At 37.4% G+C, this 26,208-nt stretch overlaps 1 protein-coding gene across 4 annotated transcripts in view; it reads right to left on the bottom strand.

Moving 5' to 3' along the window:
- The window catches only part of vps13c (vacuolar protein sorting 13 homolog C), a 93,595-nt gene that overhangs the window by 3,433 nt on the left and 63,954 nt on the right, over positions 1-26,208 (bottom strand). For all 4 annotated transcript variants that reach the window (XM_062023006.1, XM_062023024.1, XM_062023016.1 and 1 more), the window contains 19 exons: positions 26,055-26,188; positions 24,258-24,384; positions 23,952-24,187; positions 19,758-19,902; positions 19,548-19,688; positions 19,378-19,459; positions 19,232-19,301; positions 19,049-19,160; positions 18,868-18,981; positions 15,669-15,799; positions 15,518-15,599; positions 15,321-15,434; positions 15,180-15,255; positions 14,938-15,101; positions 14,812-14,857; positions 14,612-14,735; positions 9,569-9,683; positions 5,610-5,701; positions 5,419-5,542 (listed from right to left, as the gene is read on the bottom strand). In XM_062023006.1, the coding sequence (XP_061878990.1) occupies positions 5,419-5,542; positions 5,610-5,701; positions 9,569-9,683; positions 14,612-14,735; positions 14,812-14,857; positions 14,938-15,101; positions 15,180-15,255; positions 15,321-15,434; positions 15,518-15,599; positions 15,669-15,799; positions 18,868-18,981; positions 19,049-19,160; positions 19,232-19,301; positions 19,378-19,459; positions 19,548-19,688; positions 19,758-19,902; positions 23,952-24,187; positions 24,258-24,384; positions 26,055-26,188 (2,229 nt within the window). The remainder of the gene's footprint in view (positions 1-5,418; positions 5,543-5,609; positions 5,702-9,568; positions 9,684-14,611; positions 14,736-14,811; positions 14,858-14,937; positions 15,102-15,179; positions 15,256-15,320; positions 15,435-15,517; positions 15,600-15,668; positions 15,800-18,867; positions 18,982-19,048; positions 19,161-19,231; positions 19,302-19,377; positions 19,460-19,547; positions 19,689-19,757; positions 19,903-23,951; positions 24,188-24,257; positions 24,385-26,054; positions 26,189-26,208) is intronic.

The following is a 26,208-nucleotide window of genomic DNA, read 5'->3' as shown; positions in this document are numbered from 1 at the left end:
CTTGTTTTTATTTTATTTAGTTGTGTTGTGTGCTACCTTGTTTTTATTTTATTTAGTTGTGTTATGTGCTACCTTGTTTTTATTTTATTTAGTTGTGTAGTGTGCTACCTTGTTTTTATTTTATTTTTAGTTGTGTAGTGTGCTACCTTGTTTTTATTTTATTTAGTTGTGTTGTGTGCTACCTTGTTTTTATTTTATTTTTAGTTGTGTAGTGTGCTACCTTGTTTTTATTTTATTTAGTTGTGTTGTGTGCTACCTTGTTTTTATTTTATTTTTAGTTGTGTAGTGTGGTACCTTGCTTTTATTTTATTTAGTTGTGTAGTGTGCTACCTTGTTTTTATTTTATTTAGTTGTGTAATGTGCTACCTTGTTTTTATTTTATTTAGTTGTGTAGTGTGCTACCTTGTTTTTATTGTATTTAGTTGTGTAGTGTGCTACCTTGTTTTTATTTTATTTAGTTGTGTAGTGTGCTACCTTGTTTTTATTTTATTTAGTTGTGTAGTGTGCTACCTTGTTTTTATTTTATTTAGTTGTGTAGTGTGCTACCTTGTTTTTATTTTATTTAGTTGTGTTATGTGCTACCTTGTTTTTATTTTATTTAGTTGTGTTATGTGCTACCTTGTTTTTATTTTATTTAGTTGTGTAGTGTGCTACCTTGTTTTTATTTTATTTAGTTGTGTTGTGTGCTACCTTGTTTTTATTTTATTTTTAGTTGTGTAGTGTGCTACCTTGTTTTTATTTTATTTAGTTGTGTTGTGTGCTACCTTGTTTTTATTTTATTTTTAGTTGTGTAGTGTGGTACCTTGCTTTTATTTTATTTAGTTGTGTAGTGTGCTACCTTGTTTTTATTTTATTTAGTTGTGTAATGTGCTACCTTGTTTTTATTTGATTTAGTTGTGTAGTGTGCTACCTTGTTTTTATTGTATTTAGTTGTGTAGTGTGCTACCTTGTTTTTATTTTATTTAGTTGTGTAGTGTGCTACCTTGTTTTTATTTTATTTAGTTGTGTAGTGTGCTACCTTGTTTTTATTTTATTTAGTTGTGTAGTGTGCTACCTTGTTTTTATTTTATTTAGTTGTGTTATGTGCTACCTTGTTTTTATTTTATTTAGTTGTGTAGTGTGCTACCTTGTTTTTATTTTATTTAGTTGTGTAGTGTGCTACCTTGTTTTTATTTTATTTAGTTGTGTTATGTGCTACCTTGTTTTTATTTTATTTAGTTGTGTAATGTGCTATTGTTTTTATTTTATTTAGTTGTGTTATGTGCTACCTTGTTTTTATTATATTTAGTTGTGTAGTGTGCTACCTTGTTTTTATTTTATTTTTAGTTGTGTAGTGTGCTACCTTGTTTTTATTTTATTTAGTTGTGTAGTGTGCTACCTTGTTTTTATTTTATTTTTAGTTGTGTAGTGTGTTTCCTTGTTATTTTATTTTTAGTTGTGTGCTACCTTGTTTTTTAATTAATTTTTAGTTGTTTAGTGTGCTACCTTATTTTTAATTATTTTTTGTTGTGTAGTGTGCTACCATGTTTTTTATTCATTTTAAGTTGTGTAGTGTGCTACCTTGTTTTTATTTTATTTTTACATATGTAGTGTGCTGCCTTGTTTTTAATTCATGTTTAGTTATGTAGTGTGTTACCTTTTAAAAAATTAAAAAATGTTTGTTGTGTAGTGTGCTACCTTATTTTTATTTTATTTAGTTGTGTAGTGTGCTGCCTTGTTTTTATTTTATTTTTACTTATGTAGTGTGCTGCCTTGTTTTTAATTCATGTTTAGTTATGTAGTGTTACCTTTTAAAAAATTAAAAAGTGTTTGTGGTGTAGTGTGCTACCTTGTTTTTATTTTATTTTTACTTATGTAGTGTGCTACCTTGTTTTTATTGTATTTAGTTGTGTAGTGTGCTACCTTGTTTTTATTTTATTTAGTTGTGTAGTGTGCTACCTTGTTTTTATTTTATTTAGTTGTGTAGTGTGCTACCTTGTTTTTATTTTATTTAGTTGTGTAATGTGCTACCTTGTTTTTATTTGATTTAGTTGTGTTATGTGCTACCTTGTTTTTATTTTATTTAGTTGTGTAGTGTGCTACCTTGTTTTTATTTTATTTAGTTGTGTTATGTGCTATCTTGTTTTTATTTTATTTAGTTGTGTAGTGTGCTACCTTGTTTTTATTTTATTTAGTTGTGTTATGTGCTACCTTGTTTTTATTTTATTTAGTTGTGTAGTGTGCTACCTTGTTTTTATTTTATTTTTAGTTGTGTAGTGTGCTACCTTGTTTTTATTTTATTTAGTTGTGTTGTGTGCTACCTTGTTTTTATTTTATTTTTAGTTGTGTAGTGTGCTACCTTGTTTTTATTTTATTTAGTTGTGTTGTGTGCTACCTTGTTTTTATTTTATTTTTAGTTGTGTAGTGTGGTACCTTGCTTTTATTTTATTTAGTTGTGTAGTGTGCTACCTTGTTTTTATTTTATTTAGTTGTGTAATGTGCTACCTTGTTTTTATTTTATTTAGTTGTGTAGTGTGCTACCTTGTTTTTATTGTATTTAGTTGTGTAGTGTGCTACCTTGTTTTTATTTTATTTAGTTGTGTAGTGTGCTACCTTGTTTTTATTTTATTTAGTTGTGTAGTGTGCTACCTTGTTTTTATTTTATTTAGTTGTGTAGTGTGCTACCTTGTTTTTATTTTATTTAGTTGTGTTATGTGCTACCTTGTTTTTATTTTATTTAGTTGTGTTATGTGCTACCTTGTTTTTATTTTATTTAGTTGTGTAGTGTGCTACCTTGTTTTTATTTTATTTAGTTGTGTTGTGTGCTACCTTGTTTTTATTTTATTTTTAGTTGTGTAGTGTGCTACCTTGTTTTTATTTTATTTAGTTGTGTTGTGTGCTACCTTGTTTTTATTTTATTTTTAGTTGTGTAGTGTGGTACCTTGCTTTTATTTTATTTAGTTGTGTAGTGTGCTACCTTGTTTTTATTTTATTTAGTTGTGTAATGTGCTACCTTGTTTTTATTTGATTTAGTTGTGTAGTGTGCTACCTTGTTTTTATTGTATTTAGTTGTGTAGTGTGCTACCTTGTTTTTATTTTATTTAGTTGTGTAGTGTGCTACCTTGTTTTTATTTTATTTAGTTGTGTAGTGTGCTACCTTGTTTTTATTTTATTTAGTTGTGTAGTGTGCTACCTTGTTTTTATTTTATTTAGTTGTGTTATGTGCTACCTTGTTTTTATTTTATTTAGTTGTGTAGTGTGCTACCTTGTTTTTATTTTATTTAGTTGTGTAGTGTGCTACCTTGTTTTTATTTTATTTAGTTGTGTTATGTGCTACCTTGTTTTTATTTTATTTAGTTGTGTAATGTGCTATTGTTTTTATTTTATTTAGTTGTGTTATGTGCTACCTTGTTTTTATTATATTTAGTTGTGTAGTGTGCTACCTTGTTTTTATTTTATTTTTAGTTGTGTAGTGTGCTACCTTGTTTTTATTTTATTTAGTTGTGTAGTGTGCTACCTTGTTTTTATTTTATTTTTAGTTGTGTAGTGTGTTTCCTTGTTATTTTATTTTTAGTTGTGTGCTACCTTGTTTTTTAATTAATTTTTAGTTGTTTAGTGTGCTACCTTATTTTTAATTATTTTTTGTTGTGTAGTGTGCTACCATGTTTTTTATTCATTTTAAGTTGTGTAGTGTGCTACCTTGTTTTTATTTTATTTTTACATATGTAGTGTGCTGCCTTGTTTTTAATTCATGTTTAGTTATGTAGTGTGTTACCTTTTAAAAAATTAAAAAATGTTTGTTGTGTAGTGTGCTACCTTATTTTTATTTTATTTAGTTGTGTAGTGTGCTGCCTTGTTTTTATTTTATTTTTACTTATGTAGTGTGCTGCCTTGTTTTTAATTCATGTTTAGTTATGTAGTGTTACCTTTTAAAAAATTAAAAAGTGTTTGTGGTGTAGTGTGCTACCTTGTTTTTATTTTATTTTTACTTATGTAGTGTGCTACCTTGTTTTTATTTTATTTTTACTTATGTAGTGTGCTGCCTTGTTTTTAATTCATGGTTAGTTGTGTATTGTGTTACCTTGTTTTTAATTCATTTTAGTTGTGTAATATGCTACCTCGTTTTTATTTTATTTAGTTGTGTAGTGTGCTACCCTATTTTTAATAAGTTGTTGTTGTGTAGTGTGCTACCTTATTAATTTATTTTTGTTCTGAAGTGTGCTACCTTGTTTTTATAAAAAATTTAGTTGTGTAGTTTGCTACCTTGTTTTTATTTTATTTTTAATTGTGTAGTGTGCTAACTTTTTTAAATACATTTTTGTTGTGTAGTGTGCTACCTTGTTTTTATTTTATTTTTACTTATGTAGTGTGCTGTCTTGTTTTTATTTCATGTTTAGTTGTGTAGTGTGCTACCTTATTTTTAATTCATTTTAGTTGTGTAATGTGCTACCTCATTTTTATTTTATTTAGTTGTGTAGTATGCTACCTTGTTTTTATTTCATTTTTAGTTGTGTAGTGTGCTACCCTACTTTTAATTAATTTTTGTTGTGTAGTGTGCTACCTTGTTTTTATTTAATTTTTGTTGTGCAGTGTGCTACCTTGTTTTTAATTCAATTTTAGTTGTGTTGTGTGCTACCTCGTTTTTATTTTATTTAGTTGTGTAGTATGCTACCTTGTTTTTATTTCATTTTTAGTTGTGTAGTGTGCTACCCTACTTTTAATTAATTTTTGTTGTGTAGTGTGCTACCTTGTTTTTATTTAATTTTTGTTGTGTAGTGTGCTACCTTGTTTTTAATTCAATTTTAGTTGTGTTGTGTGCTACCTTGTTTTTATCTAATTTTTAGTCGTGTAGTGTGCTACCTTACTATCAATTTATTTTTGTTGTGAATCGTGCTACCTTGTTTTAATTCATTTTAGTTGTAAGTGTGCTACCTTATTTTATTTTTAGTTGTGCAATGTGCTGCCTTGTTTTTAATTCATGTTTAGTTGTGTGCAACCTTGTTTTTATTTTATTTGTAATGTGCTAAAGTGCTAACATATTTTTAAGTCATTTTTCTTGTGTAGTGTGCTTCCCTGTTTTTAATTCATGTTTAGTTGTGTTGTGTGCTACCTTGTTATTTATTTTATTTTTAGTTGTGTATTACGCTACCTTGTTATTTTATTTTTAGTTGTGTTGTGTGCTTCCTTGTTTTTGTTTTTTTTAAATGTTGTAGTTTTGTACTTAGCTACCTTGTTTTTTTCAGTGTTGTACTTGTGTTGTGTGCTACTTGGTAGTTATTGTCAGTGTTGTAGTTGTGTGCTACTTTGTAGTTGTATCCTGTGTTACCTTATAAGTGTTTTTATTTAGTGTTATAGTTGTGTGCTACCTTATTATTTGTGAGTGTTACAGTCGTGTAGTGCGTAACCTTGTTGTTGTGTTACAGTTGTGTAGTGCCTAACCTTGCAGTAGATGTTGAGTTGTGTTCCGAGGACAGTGGGAGGAGCGTAGAAGTTGTCAAACAAACACTCCCAGTCTTTGCTGAAGTGACCCACAAAGTCCAGCTCCTTGACACACACAACCCTCCTACACACGCGACGGCGACAACATGACAACAACGTAGTGGTTGTGTACACAGGTGCATTGTGTGTACCTGTTGGTGACGACAATGTTGGTCTTTCTGTGTCCAGGAAACGGACAATAGTCTCGGAAAACTTCTCCTTCCAGCTGCTTGATCTCAGAGCGCTGCGACCACACGCACACACACGCACGCATGCACGCACACACACACACACACACGCACACATATGCGAAAACACACACTTGCAAGTTAACTTTCTTGTCCAATGAGGCGTCAGGTGAGTGGACACGCCCACCTGATGCAGGTTTAGTCACATGGAAGTGATGGCTTTTCTTCAGTTGTGTACTTTTATTAACACACAAGAGGTCATGCTGACACACGGTTACACAACGTGGATACACTGCTACAAAAATATCGCTGGGGCAAAGTACAGTATGTACAGAAGTGTATACTGTGCACATGTCCATGAAATGATAGTAAGGAAAGCCTGGTCAAGATGATGCAATCACACCAGCTTTAGTCGACTTCGTGCTGCATGTGAGACAAACACACAAGAAGACCAAGAAGAAGAAGAAGAAGAAGAAGAAGAAGAAAGGTGAGAAGTTAGCGTGTTAGTGAAGCATGCTGGGAATTCTCAACACCAAAAAAGCAAACATGGAGAAGTGACGAGACACTTGTGGAGAATTTGGAATTTCACTTAAGTTCATTTGAAGAATTGGAATTACAGGAAGTGGAATTCAGAGAAATTCCTAATAGCAGCGGTTCTCAAACTTGTGTCACCAAAAACCACCTCAGAAAACACTCTAAGTACCACCTTAGTGACCAATATTAAAATACAGTAGCGTAGTGGGCCTAAGTATTCATTAAAAACAAGGCAGAGGTTTTATTTAACAAGTATATTTAATATGTTGTCCTCTGCAACATTACACACAGTTTGAACAGTAACACTGTGTTTGCATATTTAATTAGGTGATTCTTTGGCATACCACTAGATCGGGGGGTCCAAACATTTTGACTTGGGGGCCGAATTGGGCTAAACATTTTTGGTAGAGGGCCGACTGCACGTAAAGTAATACATACATATATACAGTATATATATACAGTATATATATATATATATATATATATATATATATATATATACTGTATATATATACTGTATATATATATATATATATATATATATATATATATATATACAGTATATATATACAGTATATATATATATATATATATATATATATACAGTATATATATATATATATATATATATATACAGTATATATATATATATATATACATATACAGTATATATATATATATATACATATACAGTATATATATATATATATATACATATACAGTATATATATATATATATATACATATACAGTATATATATATATATATATACATATACAGTATATATATATATATATATATATATATATATACATGTATACATATACATGTATACATGTATATATATACATGTATACATGTATATATATACATGTATACATGTATATATATACATGTATATATATACATGTATATATATACATGTATATATATATATATATATATATATATATATATATATATATATATATATATATATATATATATATATATATATATATATATATATATATATACTACCGTTCAAAAGTTTGGGGTCACCCAAACAATTTTGTGGAATAGCCTTCATTTCTAAGAACAAGAATAGACTGTCGAGTTTCAGATGAAAGTTCTCTTTTTCTGGCCATTTTGAGCGTTTAATTGACCCCACAAATGTGATGCTCCAGAAACTCAATCTGCTCAAAGGAAGGTCAGTTTTGTAGCTTCTGTAACGAGCTAAACTGTTTTCAGATGTGTGAACATGATTGCACAAGGGTTTTCTAATCATCAATTGGCCTTCTGAGCCAATGAGCAAACACATTGTACCATTAGAACACTGGAGTGATAGTTGCTGGAAATGGGCCTCTATACACCTATGTAGATATTGCACCAAAAACCAGACATTTGCAGCTAGAATAGTCATTTACCACATTAGCAATGTATAAAGTGTATTTCTTCAAAGTTAAGACTAGTTTAAAGTTATCTTCATTGAAAAGTACAGTGCTTTTCCTTCAAAAATAAGGACAATTCAAAGTGACCCCAAACTTTTGAACGGTAGTGTATATATGTGTATACATAAATACACATACGTATATGTGTGTATACATGTGCATATGTGTATATGTACATATATACACACACAAATATATACACACACATACATATATATACAAAGTGTACAGATATATACACATACATGTATACATACACACATACATACATACATACATATATATATGTATAAATACACACACACATACATACATATATACACACATACATATATATATATATATATTTAAAAAAAAATTAATATTATGTTTAAAAAAACTCAAGAAATACGTCCCTGGACACATGAGGACTTTGAATATGACCAATGTACGATCCTGTAACTACTTGGTATCGGATCGATACCTAAATTTGTGGTATCATCCAAAACTAAAGTATCCAAACTACAGAAGAATAAGTGATTATTACATTTTAACAGAAGTGTAGATAGAACATGTTATAAAGAGGAACTAAGCAGATATTAACAGTAAATGAACAAGTGGATTAATAATAAATTCTTACAGCTTGTTTTTTATAATTTTGACAAAATAATAGAATGGAAAATGACACAATATGTTACTGCATATGTCAGCAGACTAATTAGGAGCCTTTGTTTATTTACTTACTACTAAAAGTTGTCTAGTATGTTCACTATTTTATTCAAGGATTGTTCTTCGATTGCAATAAGAAACATATGTTTAATGTACCGTAAGATGTTTTTAATGTACTGTAAGATTTTTTGTTAAAATAAAGCCAGTAATGCCATTTTTTGTGGTTTCCTTTATTTAGAAAAGTATCGAAATACATGTTTGGTACCGGTAGCAAAATAATGGTATCGGGACAACCCTAGTCGAGGGTGGAACCCATTGTTCATATTTACATTGTTTCTTGTGGAGAACTTTGCTTCACTATAAGAACCTTTCGATTCACAAACTTGTTCAAGAAGTTATTAAGTTTGTAAATCGGGGTTCTACTGTACCGTATTTTTCGGACTATAAGTCGCAGTTTTTGTCATAGCGACTTATACTCAGGAGCGACTTATGTGTGAAATTAATAACACATTACCGTAAAAAATATCAAATAATATTATTTAGCTCCTTCACGTAAGAGACTAGACGTATAAGATTTCATGGGATTTAGTGATTAGGAGTGACAGATTGTTTGGTAAACGTATAGCATGTTCTATATGTTATAGTTATTTGAATGACTCTTACCATAATATGTTACGTTAACATACCAGGCACGTTCTCAGTTGGTTATTTATGTCTCATATAACATACACTTATTCAGCCTGTTGTTCACTATTCTTTATTTATTTTAAATTGCCTTTCAAATGTCTATTCTTGGTGTTGGGTTTTATCAAATACATTTCCCCAAAAAATGAGACTTATACTCCAGTGCGACTTATATATGTTTTTTTTCTTCTTTATTATGCATTTTCGGCCGGTGCAACTTATACTCCGGAGCGACTTATACTCCGAAAAATACGGTATATGGTTGTGACTTCCTGTTTGGGCTTTAATTAATGCTCTATGAAAAAATGTGATTTCTTTATAATATTCCTACTTCAAGGAAATTTGTTTTACACGGTCATACCTGGTACTAATTAACATAATACACAAGGGAAGACTTTAATTAGATAAAGGAAAGCATTCTGGGAAATGAAGTATTTTCTCACCATTTTTATCATTAGTTGCATCCTTATCGGCTTTATAAATGTTTTTATTCTTAATCGTCAATAAAAAAACATTTGCCTACATGCGGTTAATAGTATTAATATTTCTATGAAATGTGTCATGTATAGAATCTCCTGCAAGGACAAATAGAAGGACGCATGAAGACAAGAGTCAAAGTGATCCCACCTGGAAAAGGTCAAAGCCTTGTGACTCTGTGAGGTCATAAGGTCGGATGATTCCGTCCTCTCTGATGAGTCGTACTGGACGAAGTTTGGTCACTTCCTCTGTGGACTCCGCCACCCTGCCACACACACATACACACACACACACACACACACACAGCTGTTATACAGGTGAATAATGACGAGGCGGCTGACGCGTGGGCATGCTGAGAAGAGGCAGTGCATTGTGGGTACACACGGTGCTGCAGCGTCTCACCTGATGTGACCTCTGCACGACAGCGTGGAACAGTCACGTCAAAAAAATACAAAATAAAACAGGTGTGTGAGTCACGTGACCAATCAGGAAGAGCGAGGTTGGCGCGGCGAACCAAAGATGAAAGAATGTGTGTTGAAATCGACTCGTCAAAAAGACTCCACCCGCTGAACGCAAGCTATGGCGGCCAAACTACGTGATCAGTCAGCCAATCGCCATGGGGAGTACACATGCACGCGCACATGCACAGTATCCACGCTCAGCAGGCTACTGAACAACGCTGCCACAAAGGCTAATAGCGTTTTTTTATAGTCGTCATTTCTCTAATCTAATGTTGTTGTCATGCGTTACGTTTTGTCATCATCCACCAAAGTTGAAGTCTTGTGTCATGTTTGTAATCATCTGCCATGTTTGTAGTCCTTTGTCATGTTTGCAATCATCTGCCATGTTTGTAGTCCTTTGTCATGTTTGTAATCATCTGCCATGTTTGTAGTCCTTTGTCATGTTTGCAATCATCCGCCATGTTTGTAGTCCTTGTCATGTCTGTAATCATCTGCCATGTTTGTAGTCCTGTGTCATGTTTGTAATCATCTGCCATGTTTGTAGTCCATTGTCATGTTTGCAATCATCTGCCATGTTTGTAGTCCTTTGTCATGTTTGTAATCATCTGCCATGTTTGTAGTCCTTTGTCATGTTTGCAATCATCCGCCATGTTTGTAGTCCTGTGTCATGTTTGCAATCATCTGCCATGTTTGTAGTCCTTTGTCATGTTTGTAATCATCTGCCATGTTTGTATTCCTTTGTCATGTTTGCAATCATCTGCCATGTTTGTAGTCTTGTGTCATGTCTGTAATCATCTGCCATGTTTGTAGTCCTTTGTCATGTTTGTAATCATCTGCCATGTTTGTAGTCCTGTGTCATGTCTGTAATCATCTGCCATGTTTGTAGTCCTTTGTCATGGTTGTAATCATCTGCCATGTTTGTAGTCCTGTGTCATGTCTGTAATCATCTGCCATGTTTGTAGTCCTGTGTCATGTCTGTAATCATCTGCCATGTTTGTAGTTCTTTGTCATGTTTGTAATCATCTGCCATGTTTGTAGTCCTGTGTCATGTCTGTAATCATCTGCCATGTTTGTAGTCCTTTGTCATGTTTGTAATCGACTGCCATGTTTGTAGTCCTGTGTCATGTCTGTAATCATCTGCCATGTTTGTAGTCCTGTGTCATGTCTAATCATCTGCCATGTTTGTAGTCCTTTGTCATGTTTGTAATCATCTGCCATGTTTGTAGTCCTGTGTCATGTCTGTAATCATCTGCCATGTTTGTAGTCCTTTGTCATGTTTGCAATCATCTGCCATGTTTGTAGTCCTTTGTCAATGTTTGTAATCATCTGCCATGTTTGTAGTCCTGTGTCATGTCTGTAATCATCTGCCATGTTTGTAGTCCTGTGTCATGTCTGTAATCATCTGCCATGTTTGTAGTCCTGTGTCATGTCTGTAATCATCTGCCATGTTTGTAGTCCTTTGTCATGTTTATGTAATCGACTGCCATGTTTGTAGTCCTGTGTCATGTCTGTAATCATCTGCCATGTTTGTAGTCCTGTGTCATGTCTAATCATCTGCCATGTTTGTAGTCCTTTGTCATGTTTGTAATCATCTGCCATGTTTGTAGTCCTGTGTCATGTCTGTAATCATCTGCCATGTTTGTAGTCCTTTGTCATGTTTGCAATCATCTGCCATGTTTGTAGTCCTTTGTCAATGTTTGTAATCATCTGCCATGTTTGTAGTCCTATGTCATGTCTGTAATCATCTGCCATGTTTGTAGTCCTGTGTCATGTCTGTAATCATCTGCCATGTTTGTAGTCCTGTGTAATGTCTGTAATCATCTGCCATGTTTGTAGTCCTTTGTCATGTTTGCAATCCTCTGCCATGTTTGTAGTCCTTTGTCATGTTTGCAATCATCCGCCATGTTTGTAGTCCTGTGTCATGTTTGCAATCATCTGCCATGTTTGTAGTCCTTTGTCATGTTTGTAATCATCTGCCATGTTTGTAGTCCTGTGTCATGTCTGTAATCATCTGCCATGTTTGTAGTCCTTTGTCATGTTTGTAATCATCTGCCATGTTTGTAGTCCTGTGTCATGTCTGTAATCATCCGCCATGTTTGTAGTCCTTTGTCATGTTTGTAATCATCTGCCATGTTTGTAGTCCTGTGTCATGTCTGTAATCATCTGCCATGTTTGGGGCAGTATAGCTCGGTTGGTAGAGTGGCCGTGCCAGCAACTTGAGGGTTGCAGGTTCGATCCCCGCTTCCGCCATCCTAGTCACTGCTGTTGTGTCCTTGGGCAAGACACTTTACCCACCTGCTCCCAGTGCCACCCACACTGGTTTAAATGTAACTTAGATATTGGGTTTCACTATGTAAAGCGCTTTGAGTCACTAGAGAAAAGCGCTATATAAATATAATTCACTTCACTTCACTTTGTAGTCCTTTGTCATGTCTGTAATCATCTGCCATGTTTGTAGTCCTTTGTCATGTTTGCAATCATCTGCCATGTTTGTAGTCCTGTGTCATGTCTGTAATAATTTGCCATGTTTGTAGTCATGCGTTATGTTTGTAATCAGCTGCCCTTTTATAGTCCTATGTCATGTTTGTAATCATCCGCCATGTTTGTAGTCTTGTACCCTCTTTGTAATCATCTGCCATGTTTGTAGTCCTGCGTTGTGTTTGTAATCAGCTGCCCTTTTGTAGTCCTGTGTCGTGTTTGTAATCATCCGCCATGTTTGTAGTCCTGCGTTGTGTTTGTAATCAGCTGCCCTTTTGTAGTCGTACGTCGTGCTTGTAATCATCCGCCATGTTTGTAGTCCTGTGTCGTGTTTGTAATCATCCGCCATGTTTGTAGTCCTGCGTTATGTTTGTAATCAGCTGCCCTTTTGTAGTCGTACGTCGTGCTTGTAATCATCCGCCATGTTTGTAGTCCTGTGTTGTGTTTGTAATCATTGTAAACATCTGCCATGTTTGTAGTCCTGTGTCGTGTTTGTCATCTGCCATTTTTGTAGTCCTATGCTGTGTTTGTAATCATCTGCCATGTTTGTATTCCTGCGTAATATGTTTGTAATCAGCCGGCATTTTGTAGTCGTACGTCGTGTTTGTACACATCCACCATGTTTGTAGTCCTGTACCCCCTTTGTAATCATCCGCCATGTTTGTAGTCATGAGTTGTGTTTGTAATCAGCCGCCGTATTTGTAGTCGTATGTTGTCTTTGTAATCAATCGCCATATTTGTAATCATCCCCTATCTTTGTAGTCCTGTACCCTCTTTGTAATTATCCACCATGTTTGTAATCATGTGGCACGTTTGTAGTCATGTGTCACGTTAGCTCCTTTCTAAGCAGCCACCTTATCGTGACAGAGGAGTTTGCGTGTCCCAATGATCCTAGGATCAGACGTGTGTTGCGTACGTAATCACCTACCGTATTTGTAGTCCTGTGCTGTTTGCAGTGCCATTTTTGTAGCCATGCGGTATGCTTTTTTCATTTTTCCTCATATTTGAAGTCATGTCTCATATTTGCAATCGTTCGCCATATTTGTAGTCCTGTGGTATGTTTGTAATCATCCGACATGTTTGTAGTTATTCACAATATGTGTAGTTATGTGCTATGTTTCCAGTGCTGTGCTATATTTATAGTCATGTAATATGGTTTTCATTCTCTGCCATATTTGTAGTCTTGAGTCATGCTTTTAAACATCGGCCATATTTGTGGCCCAATGGTATGCTTTCAGTGCTGTGCCATTTAGTACTGTAGTCTTGTGTCACGTATGTAATCCTCCGCCATATTTGTAGTCCTGCGACATGTTTGCAGCGCTGTGCCATGTTTATAGTCTTCTTTCTGCCTCAACATGCACTACTTTCTGTAGGTTTGGTCAACCAACTCAGTATGCAGCAGGGTTAGGGTTGGTTATGCAGGGTTAGGGCCGGTGTGATGTCATGTGATGTGCATAAATCTGTCAAACTTGAACATTTTGTTTTTACAGGGAGAACTTACCATCAGTCTGCTGCAGCTAACGTCCAGAATGAACAATACTGAATAAGAAAAAGTGTAATACAGTGGAACCCGTTTAGGTCGACAAACATTACAGCCATTGCTTGAACACTATTTGTGACTTTGGCCAGAGACGTGAGGAAAATGCATGCTAATAAAGGATCTTTGAACTTATGGCAGATTGTTTACATCGTTCTCATCAATTTGTGCAAAATTTAATTGGAGGCACTTTGTCAAGTGCAGAAAAGGGAATGAAAGAGCTGAGAAGAAGAAAACCATTGGCTCTATGTCGAAGTAATCAAGGGGAGGGTTCCACTGTACTTGGAACATCATCATGTGTACTCCAGACTAACTTCATTTATAGAGCACATTTAAAACAACAAAGTTGCGCTTTTCCATCAATAAAAGACAAATACAAACAAAGTGAATAAAAAAATACAAATCCCTTTCTAGTAACTCTACATTCAACAGCATAGAGAGGGTCACTGGTATTTAGTGAACATATAGATGGTTTTACGAAAAAACGGGGACAGTTGAATGTAAGTTAAAAGTGACTTGCGGATGACTGCACAGTGTGATGACCACATACACAAAGTTAGCATGTTAAGCTAGCAGGAGCTTAACATGTTAAATACTCACAGCAAAATAAAGTGACACTGGAGCTCGATTACACACGAGCCCCCCAAAAAAAGAGAACATATGAACATTAGTCAGCAGACGAGAAAAAATGCTGACGTGACGTGATGTGGACCATACCTCTGTATGCCCTGGAAGGTGCTGCTGGCCATGTCCACGATGCTGCCCGTGGGTCGGGCAACCACGCCCACCAAACCCTTCCCGATGCCTTTAAAGAACCCAGCCGTGCCCTCCTTCTTGGCCCCTGCACACAGAACCCAGCATTGGGTCAGCTGGAGCCACATCAGCGCCAACGACCAACGGCGCGGGTTACCACGTACCCTCCACAGGTTTGGTGACGATGCCTGTCACTCCACTCATGACGCCCTGCACACACACACCTGTGCTGTAAGTGTACCGCAGTAGTGCAATCACCACAAGTGGGAGCTGCACTGCTTCATTCCCACCTTAAGCAGGCCTTTCCCTCCTTTAGCCAGACTCTCGCCAAAGTCTTTCGGGGGGCGATTCATCTCCTCGCGTCGCTTTTGCTGGTATTCTTTGTCCATGGTCATGGCGGCCAGACCTTTTCCCACCGAGCCCGTGATCCTGGACACCACTCCTGCGGCGCCGCCTGCAGGAACGCCAGAGAAACACACAAGCCTCAGATCATCTCAAAACACAAAGAAGAGTTTGTTCCTCTTTGTCTCACCAACAGTGTGGCCCAGCAGGCTGCGGACGCCGATCACGAAACCTTCCGCAAACTCCTCAGGGCCTTGGACCGCCCCCTGACCCAACAGAGATAGGACGTGTGACTCACTTTGCTACAAGCGTGTGTGTGTGTGTGTCTTACCTGAAAAGGCTCGTAAAAGAAGGCTTCCACACCCTCAGACAGACCTCGGATCAGTCCAAACGGGTTTCCCAGGACATCAAGACCCAGCACCAGAACATACATCTGCTTGAGGAACTGTACCCACAGACATGACACGCCAATCAGACGACAAGAACCCACAGCACAAGACAGGAAGTAGAAAGAAGCAGGACCAAGACCTGCTCGCTGTAGTGCCGCACCGCCGCCCACATCAGCTTCTCTCTGCGGTAAAACTGGTACTTGACCTCGAAGAAGGCCAGCCTGTCAGGGAGCAGAACACAGCGGCCAATCACACGTGAGCACAGTGCCGTGCGGAGAGAGGTGTTTTACTTGAAGATGAGGTCGTCCACGTCCGTCAGCGTGGCGCCGATGCTTTTCAAGAGCAGGTTGAGGGATTGAACAACGGCCGCGTCTTGAGCCGAGTCATCTCCGCTTGAGCCCAGGGACAAACTGAGGTGGAGCTGAAGGACGGAGACACACAATTAAACTCGCTTGAAATAAAAAACAGACTTTTTTTCTCAATCTCACGTAAGTAAACAAAATGTGTAAACAACTGGGATCAACCGACTAAGGGCGCTGATATTTGCCATTTTGACTTATATCTTTTATTTATTTATTTTTTTACAACTACAACAGAACTACATTGCAGATACAATATACACATATGATATCGGTATTTGAAAAATAACAATTAGTGAAGTAGACAGTAGGGTTGTCCAAAAATATAGATTTTCGAATTAATCGCAATTCTTATTTGGAACGATTCTTAATTGATTAAAAATCATCTAAAATCGATATTTTTTATTAGATTTTTTTTCGATCTGTCCTGTCCAGCCACTCAGGCAAATCATATTGTTGATGTGGATGCCCGTATTTGCTGTACAGATTTACTTTAGAAAAGAGAAGTGTTAGATATTGTATGGAGGAATGTACTTAATCATAGAACTGGCAAAGAAAAAAGAAATCCAGAATCGATTCTGAATTGAATTGTTATCCCCAAGAATCGAATCGGAACAGCCCTAGTAGACAGTAATAACCACTGCTCTAGCTTAAGCCCTTTGGCCCTGCTTGAGAAGTTACCTTTTTTCGCTTAAGAATAAAATTCCTCCTATTGTCAAGAATTCTCTCCAAATCTGTTTTGATGTCTAACCGGGCATTTATTTGATTTCTTGTGACAATTCTTCTTCGGTCTGCTTCCTCTCTCCTTCTAATGCAGTGCTGGTCGCCTGCAGTACGTCTCCTCTGCTTACCTGTCAAAACTTTAAATTTTTGCGGGGAAATCCAGTTTTTGTCCTTCTTTGCAAGCGTCTTCACGGCCTCGATTTGTTTGTTTTCGATGGAGTCTGCCCGAAAAGCCTATGTCCTAACTCTCGGAGTGTGGGCTCATTAAAGGAGCGCCGGGAGTTTCATGTTCCGTGATTAAATCAAATAACGCGACAGAGATGGATGGACATGAAGACCACAGAAAATATATCTCTGCCAAAAATCCAAACTTTGTGTAAATATCTTGACAAATAGGAAAGTTAATATTTATGTAAAGAAGAGCAGGCAGCATCTCACACATTCTCCTACTTTCTGTAACATCCAGGAATAAGTTATGTCACCATCTTGAAAAATGTCTCAACTATAATCTAAGTGAATAAGCCCAGAATTGTTTTATTTAAATGTTGGCAATATTTCAGGGTTCCTCACGAGGAAACCTTACTACGTATTAAATCCAGAAACTGTTATAAAATTGTATAAAATTGAGTAGATAGTGAGTTATTGGGATGTAGAGAAATCCCATATTTTTACCAATTTTCCCAGGAGATTCCCCATATTTTCAAATGCAAATGTTGATGCTCCTTTTATAGCAGGGGTGGGCAATTAATTTTTACCGGGGGCCGCATGAGCAACCCGAGCACTGCTGGAGGGCCACACCGACAATATTTCAATTAAGTTTTGCACAAATTATTTTTGATATACCGTAAGATAGATAATAATAATAATAATAATATTTTCATTTAACCTAACTTATCTTTATACAAAAGCAGATGGCTTTTGATGGTTTTATTTTTAACACTTTCTTACACGACACTTCCTGATGTATATTACAATACAAAAATTTCAATTTCTGTCACTTCATCCTGCATCCTCTTTGTTGTGAACGTAGCACGTCTGTAAGGTGATTGGCGAAGAAGGAAGAAGCGTTGCTGTTGCGGAAATGAGGAGTGAGGATTGGTTTTCCTTTTGGAAAGAACGAGATAAGTTGAGCTGTGTTAGTATAGCATGCTCAATAAAAGTTTAAAAAGAACGTCAGACTTGGTGTGCACTTCTTCTGGACGCTACAATTGATGTCACAAGTGGGATGAAATGCCTCCCAGTTCGCCTTGCCATCAAACCTGGGAGTCTTCATTGAGGGCGGAATTCCCCCCGTGGCAAGCAGCGTGGCTGCACCTGTAAACGCTCTCTCTCTCTCTCTCTCTCTCTCTCTCTCTTTCCGGCGAGCTCCTCACGTGGCACGTACCTCCCGATGACGTAGCACACAAGCAGCGCAGTATGCGCAAAGTTTTACTTCTGACACCAATTGTAGCGTCCAGAAGAAGTGCACAGCAAGTCTGACGCAATTTTTAAACTTTTATTGAGCAAGCTATACTAACACAGCTCAACATATCTCGTTCCTTCCACACGCACGTCTCCTCACTTCTCATTTACGCAACTCAAGAAGACAACATCTACTTCAGCAGGTCGTTACACTATATTCTTTAAACACAGCAACGTGTGTACCACAAATAAGCACACGGCTTTACCTTTACTTGGCAGTCCATGTCTTTTTTAAAACACGCCATTCGTCATCAACTTTTCTCTTTTTAGCGTCTCGGGGATAACCGCTGTGCGCCTTCCCTCACAGGACATACGCACATATAACACTTTTCAAAATAAAAGCAGCACAGTTGTATTGCACGCACGACAAAGATGTTTTTTTAAATGTATTTTGTATTTGTGATTGCCGCTGCGCGCACGAGCATACGTCCACACGGAAGTAATACAAATAACGCTTTTCAAAACAAAAGCAGCACTGTTGTATTGCACACTCGAAATAGATACTTTTTTAAATGTATTTTGTAATTTATAATTGGCCTCACGCGGGCCGGACAGGGACTTACAAAGGGCCGGATGCGGCCCGCGGGCCGCAGAATGCCCAGGTCTGTTTTATAGCCACACGTAAAAAATATGTTTATGGAATCCCCTGATGTTTTTTGCTGCTAAATTAACCACAACATTAGTGCCGCATAAATGTTGCTATTGGTCCATCCATTCATTTTCTACTGTCCAAGGTTTCCTAAAAAAATTAAGCAACTAAAAGCCTTGTCCAGCTGATTGCTGACGTATAGTATTAGTTAACTTTTACTGCAAATGAATTTCGGCTCTAAATATCAGTTATCGGCCTTCTTGACTACTAATAATCGGTATCTGTATTATCCCTGAAAAAAACATATGAGTCGATTTTTGGTAAACAAACATAAAACATGTTAGTGTGTGTGTGGACCTTGATGGGAGAGATGTGGAAGTGCTCAAAGAAGTTCAGTCCTGACGTGTCACTCAGAGAACTTTCCATCAGTTCAGCCTGCAGCAGCTCCACGTCTTTTTTGATCAGCTGAGTCTGAAACACACCAGTCACATGAGGCCCGTGCGCGTCACATGACATCTGGCGACACGCCCATCGCTACCTCCTGTCCTTCCGCTTGAGGGTCAGCGGCGGGCGTGAACAGAGCCAAGGCGGCCGACAGGAAGCCCTGATCGATCTTCACCGCCATCTCCTGGACCAGGGCCATGAAGTACCTACGCGGTGACACGTGCGTGGCGCTCGTCACTTTGTCGCTATGACGATCGCCCCGCGGTTACACACTCACTTGAACTGCATGACGTTGCTGTGCTGGTTGAAGCGTGTGATGACGGACACGTCGATGAAGGGCTTCGGCTCTGTGGAGGCGGAGCTTGGGGTTAGACCACAGGACAGTGACATCACAACAGGAAGTGTTTGGGACGAGTCGACCACCTGAATCCAAGGCAATGGACTTCGGGGGAGGAACCGGGTGGAAGACAATGGGGAAGATGGCGCCCGGCAGCTGGTTGTCCACCTGGACACGCGTGACAACATATATACAAGTGTGTATGTGCTCACCTGTGTGTGTGTGTGTGTGTGTGTGTGTGTGTGTGTGTGTTTACCTGCAGCCAGTGTAGTTGGGCCCTCAGGCTGCGCTGATGCTGAGACCGCTTGAACTCAACCTGGATCCCCGACAGGAAGTTCCTCCTCACTGGGCAGGAAAAGGGCTGTCGCATCATCATGATGGCGCCACTGAGGTTCACCTAGCAAACAGGGACATTTAAACGTTTGGACAATCACTTTCACAGTTTGTGAAAGTGTTGACCTCTGACCTCCAGGTTGGAGTCTACTTTGACCCAGCCGCCCTGGGTCTTCCCACTGAGTTGATTCTGGTAGGTTTTCTCCAATAAATTGATGATCTTCTGACTGAATGCCTTCCAACGATTCTTCCTCTTCATCTCCCACACCACACCTGAACTGTAACACACGTACACACATATATTATTTTCTCTAGTTCTAAAGTTGTCAAAGTACCAGGTGCGCCGAGTGGGAGTGGACGAAAATGTGTCTGTGCTCAACACACACGCCAGGTTAACTTTCGCTTTCTCCTCTGCCAAGGCGAGGTTGTAAGATGGACAAAAACTCATGAGGAGGGCAACCATTTTAGAAAATGCGCCAAACTTTAGACTGCTCGGTCCTCTCTCCAGCGCTGGCATTGCTATTGACTGTACTTTATCTTTTTGTATGGAATAAATTGTTAATATTTAATTCTAGTCACTTCTCATTACTTTAGACAGCTTTAGAATGAAATAATCTGGGTGGACTCTTCCCCCGTAAAGGGTGGGTCCCAATGAAGGCAACACACAGTAAAGTCATATGTCAGAAATACACATTGATCCTACGTGCAATGGAAGCAAATATACATCGGTGTCTTACACTTATTTACTTATTGTTTTTTAATACCTAATCAATCACTTACCGCCACGTCGTTATTGATTCAAAAACATTGATTAAAAAACACACTGATATGGTTTGTCAATTAAATGTCATATTGTATTGTTAATATTATTATTGTCCGAGGGGTAAGTGTGATTAGAGTTACTAGCATCCTGCCAAAAAGATACAACAAAAGCAATGCAGCACTTGGATATTTTATCATGTAGTTGTATTATCGTGAGAATATGTTTACATATTTGTAATCTCAAGGCATTCAATCGATCGCAACTGGACGGTTGGGTTTGTTTTAGAAGATGTTTCGCCGCTCATCCGAGTAGGCTTCATCAGTTTGTGCTCATAGACTTACATTGGTCATATCTAGTCTTAGACTTAGATTGGTCATATCTAGTCTGAGACTTAGATTGGTCACATCTAGTCTGAGACTTAGATTGGTCACATCTAGTCTGAGACTTAGATTGGTCACATCTAGTCTGAGACTTAGATTGGTCATATCTAGTCTTAGATTGGTCATATGTAGTCTGAGACTTAGATTGGTCACATCTAGTCTGAGACTTAGATTGGTCACATCTAGTCTGAGTCTTAGATTGGTCATATCTAGTCTTAGACTTAAATTGGTCACATCTAGTCTGAGACTTAGATTGGTCACATCTAGTCTGAGACTTAGATTGGTCACATCTAGTCTGAGACTTAGATTGGTCACATCTAGTTTGAGACTTAGATTGGTCACATCTAGTCTGAGACTTAGATTGGTCACATCTAGTCTGAGACTTAGATTGGTCACATCTAGTCTGAGACTTAGATTGGTCACATCTAGTCTGAGACTTAGATTGGTCACATCTAGTTTGAGACTTAGATTGGTCACATCTAGTCTGAGACTTAGATTGGTCACATCTAGTTTGAGACTTAGATTGGTCACATCTAGTCTGAGACTTAGATTGGTCACATCTAGTCTGAGACTTAGATTGGTCACATCTAGTCTGAGACTTAGATTGGTCATATCTAGTCTTAGATTGGTCATATCTAGTCTTAGACTTAGATTGGTCACATCTAGTCTGAGACTTAGATTGGTCACATCTAGTCTGAGACTTAGATTGGTCACATCTAGTCTGAGACTTAGATTGGTCACATCTAGTTTGAGACTTAGATTGGTCACATCTAGTCTGAGACTTAGATTGGTCACATCTAGTCTGAGACTTAGATTGGTCACATCTAGTCTGAGACTTAGATTGGTCACATCTAGTTTGAGACTTAGATTGGTCACATCTAGTCTGAGACTTAGATTGGTCACATCTAGTCTGAGATTTAGATTGGTCACATCTAGTCTGAGACTTAGATTGGTCACATCTAGTCTGAGACTTAGATTGGTCACATCTAGTCTGAGATTTAGATTGGTCACATCTAATCTGAGATTTAGATTGGTAAAATCTAGTTTTAGATTTAGATTGGTAAAATCCAGTCTTAGACTTAGAATGGTAAAATCTAGTCTTACACTTAGAATGGTAAAATCTAGTCTTACACTTAGATTGGTAAAATCTAGTCTTAGACTTAGATTGGTAAAATCTAGTCTTAGACTTAGATTGGTAAAATCTAGTCTTAGACTTAGATTGGTAAAATCTAGTTTTAGACTTAGATTGGTCAGATCTAGTTTTAGACTTAGATTGGTCAGATCTAGTCTTAGACTTAGATTGGTCAGATCTAGTCTAGCGGCTGGTGCCAAAACCCCAAATACTATACTTCACTCCAAAAACCATTATGGTGTGCCTGGGCAAGGATGGTTTTGCCCCATCGTAGTGAGAAAAACAATTGCTTTGATGCAAACAAGACAATCCTAACTGTCAAAGCCAACGACAGTCTTTGAAGTGTAAATTTACCTCGTTAGATTTAAGGAAATTGTGTGGCAGAACGATCGCTGTGGGTCGACTACTATCAGTCCAAAAATGTCAGAATCACCCACGTTAGCGTTCCATTCAGTTGTAAACAAATGGCATAAATGGCATTCTGGTTACAGAAATGTCTAACTCCTGTTATTTGTTGGAGGCTAAATTGCAGTCTGTTCGGAATGGTTGAAAGGACAGTGTTGTATGTGGGAGAGAGGTGGTGTCCCAGACCTCCTCCTCTGTTCAGGGATAGTTTTTCAACCTCGACATAGATGGCTTCCCTCACTCCTCTTTAGTATCATCCGTCCTCCCTGTCCATAATCTGTAAATTTTTGTTCTCAAAGGAGTGCTGTTTCTCCCTGAGGTGCAAGTAGACAGCTGAGTCTTGGCCTGAATATTTTGCCCGTCTATGCTGTGCCGTGCTTCGGCTTAGCGTTTGTTTTGTTTACATATTTGCATCTAAATATATAGTTATTTTATTTTGTTATTTTTATTATCATATATATATTTATTATTTTATTTGCAATGTTTCTGTTGCTTGTTTTGATTGTACTAGTTGTATTTTAACCACGAGAAGCACTTTGTGAGCTCTCTCTGTGAGAAGTGCGATATAAATAAAATGTACTTACTAACATATCTAGTTACACATAATAATATTGCATAATTAAGTCTACAAGAAATTGCGCAGACTTTCAATATACATGTCCTCAATGTTGTTTAGCTCCATTTTAAACACCTAATCAAAAATAAGGCAGCTCTTTGTCACATACAAGTCTGTAATCGATACAAACATGTGTTTATCTTACCACAGCCTCCATTAGTGTAGAAAGTGTCAGGGCTCTGTGCGTAAAGTTACTCTTATCAGTTTTGATTGTTTTTTTGTAGTTCACTAGTGCACAAAATACGTTCCTAATAAATGTTAACTTGTGATAGGTTTTGATAGCCCTTAAAAAGTAAGTAGTTGAACCTCTAAAATTCAAAGATTTGATGCATTTGTGAACAGCTAAAATTACGCACGAAGCAAACTATAACCTGCTACCTAAGAATGTACAACAATTCTTCCCAACAAAAGAGGAGAAATATATCAACAGTTAAAACCTTTATTACTATGTGGAAATTAGTTATGGAATGTACTAAGCAAAGAAGTCAAACAATGTACTAATATGATCCAGTTTAGAAAGCTGTTTAAACTAAAAAGGCTTGCAAAGTATTGTACAAGGAAGAATTATGATAAATGTCTACAACTTTATTGAAAATTAGATATTATTTCTCTCATTATGTGAATCATAACTGACTTAAATGCGTATTAAGATAGCTGTTGTCTTTAGATTTCATTGACGTAAATTGTTTTGCAAAATGAGAACAGGAAGTGAATATGTGTTAGTAATTACTAATTGGAAAAAGGGGTAGGAGGATTAAATAAGCTTTGCTTCTTCCTACTCCTTTTCGGACATGCTTCAAGAAAAATGAAAAAATCTCAAATGTGATGTATCATATTGTAATTGTATACATGTTGGAAATAAACTTAAACCATAACCATATTAAATAAAACAAATCCTAATATTTCCATGGTGTTAATATCAGCATAACATGTGATGTTTAAAAATATCTGTCTAAATACAGGACTTCATCTGTGGCGAAAATTTAACCATGTCAGAATTCCTTCCCGTAAAAAACACACAAATACGGTACCTGGGAATGCCGATGTAGGCGACTTCCTGTCTGCTGGCATTGTTGACCAGAGAGAGGCCAAGGTTTTGGAGTGACACCTTGATTTCCTGTTCAAACTGCTCCAGTTCTTCGGCCTGTCGAGCTTTGGTCACCACGGCAACATCTTCGGTAAAGAGCAGCACCCGCTGGCGTCCGTCTAAGAAGGACACCCAGTGGACCTGGGACAGGCTGTCGTAGGAAAACTGACCGACCTCGTCCTGTGACAAAGTTCAGAAGATGTCAAACTTGGAGGGTCCCTGAAGTCAAGTGCACTCCAGTGCGTCAGACCTTGAGAAGGTCCGTCTGTCCAGAGTGTTCCATGCAGCTCCAGCTGAGGGTTCGAAGCCCAGCAGGGTCGTCCCAGGCAAAACGTCGAGCCTCGCCGGGTTTCAGCTGATGGACCGCGTCACAACCACTGAGAAAAAAGAGCAGATCTGAGTGTCTTTTCTACTCTAAAGCCGCAGATGTGTCAGTGGAGTCCAAGACATACAGTTAGCATTGGCAGACACAAAGCAGCAGAGATGTGAGCACTCTTTAGAAAAAAGTTGAAAATTAAGAAATAAAGTGGAAAATTAAGAAAAAAAGTGGAAAATTTAGGAAAAAAAGAGGAAAATTGAGAGAAGAAGGGGACAATTCTATCAGCACAAAGTGCTGCCATGCAAACCACGAAAATACAATTTTGAAAATCAAGACTACATTTCCTGCAATTCCTTGTATTCTGTCATGTGACTTCTTCCCGAAATTGAAAAGCAGTGGCTGTCAACCAAGCTAAGATGGCTGTTGTACAGCAAGCAGCGTGTGAACTGAGTACAAAAGAAGCTTTAATCTTCCTGCAAAAAGCAGATATGAGCAAAAATTAAACTATGCAACGGAATAGATCCCTATAATTTATTGAAAAAAGATTTGTCAAGTGATATCAAGGATTGTACGTCGGTCGCCTTACCAGACATATTCGAACGATTGTGCTCCAACTCTAACATGTAGCCACGCCCCCTTGGGTAACATATTTTCGGTGTTGTGAACTCTGTTTACTATCCGTCACGTCAAAAATACACCTTCCTGCCGGCTACTAATACTCTAGAACCCGCGGGATGGATCTTTGGCCCCCAAGATGATATTTGATTAGTATTAGAACTGGCCCGCAGGCCAGAGCCGCCTGCTACTGTTTTGCACGCACCAATACTCCATCAGTGTTGGCGCTAGGAATTTTCAAAATCAAGTCATAAAAATGGGGTCCCACAGTAAATTTCAGGGGGTCCCAGTTTTTTGTAACCGTTTTGAAAACAAATGATAAATGTATGCATTATCCTGTTATATCTCACATTCTATATTGTGTTTTGGAAAAAGGTTGTCATAAACGTTACTTAATTCATTAAAAAAAATAATACAAACGAAAACACATTTTTATGCATATGTAAATGTATTCAGTCATAAACATTCATTCACTTTCTTCTTTACTTCATGGATTTAAACTTTACCGCTGCCGGTATTTTTTTCTATATGTTTATTGTATAATTATCAGAATGTGTTTGTTTTATTTTTGGCCAAAGTAATAGTAGTAGTTTTAATGCCATGATTTTAATAGTCCGACCCGCTCTGCACAGATTTTCCTCTATGAGGCCCCTGAGCTAAAATGACTTTGACACCCCTGCTCTAGAACTACAACTGGTTGGGAACTAACAATGTTCGGATTGTAATTATCCAAATATGATTAGCAAAGTGGATAACCGGCATCAACGTTGTGGCTCGGAGAGCGAAACGGAGGAGACAACTAGTAAGCTAGCTTGATGGTTAGTAAACTTGTTTCCCGTCTTGCAACTCAGTGCTGCATTTTAGACAAGAGAAACAGCGAGCGTTAAACACATTTTGTGTGGATCCTATTTTTATTAAAAGTTAAAGTACCAATGATTGTCACACACACACTAGGTGTGGCAAAATTATTTCCTGTTGATAGTTCATCTAAAAAAAAAAGCACAAGTGATATTTCGACGCAAAAATTATTGTTTAAAAATGCGTATTTGCACAATTTTGTGGACATTTCACATGCCTAAAGCAGTGTGAGTGGGAAGCAGATTGACCTCTGACCTCTGTCTGTAGCTGAGATTGACCCACGGCGTGTGGTTGACCAGCAAGGCGGGCGCCGCTCCTTCGTAGTAATCACTGAAGCTGATGACCGTCGAGTGGTCGGAGATGTTGACGTCCACGATGATACCGCCACACTGCATGAATAAATATTTCC

This window comes from Entelurus aequoreus, linkage group LG02 (genome assembly GCF_033978785.1).
Source record: "Entelurus aequoreus isolate RoL-2023_Sb linkage group LG02, RoL_Eaeq_v1.1, whole genome shotgun sequence".
NCBI lineage: Eukaryota > Metazoa > Chordata > Actinopteri > Syngnathiformes > Syngnathidae > Entelurus > Entelurus aequoreus.
This window is presented reverse-complemented; position numbering and strand designations above follow the sequence as displayed.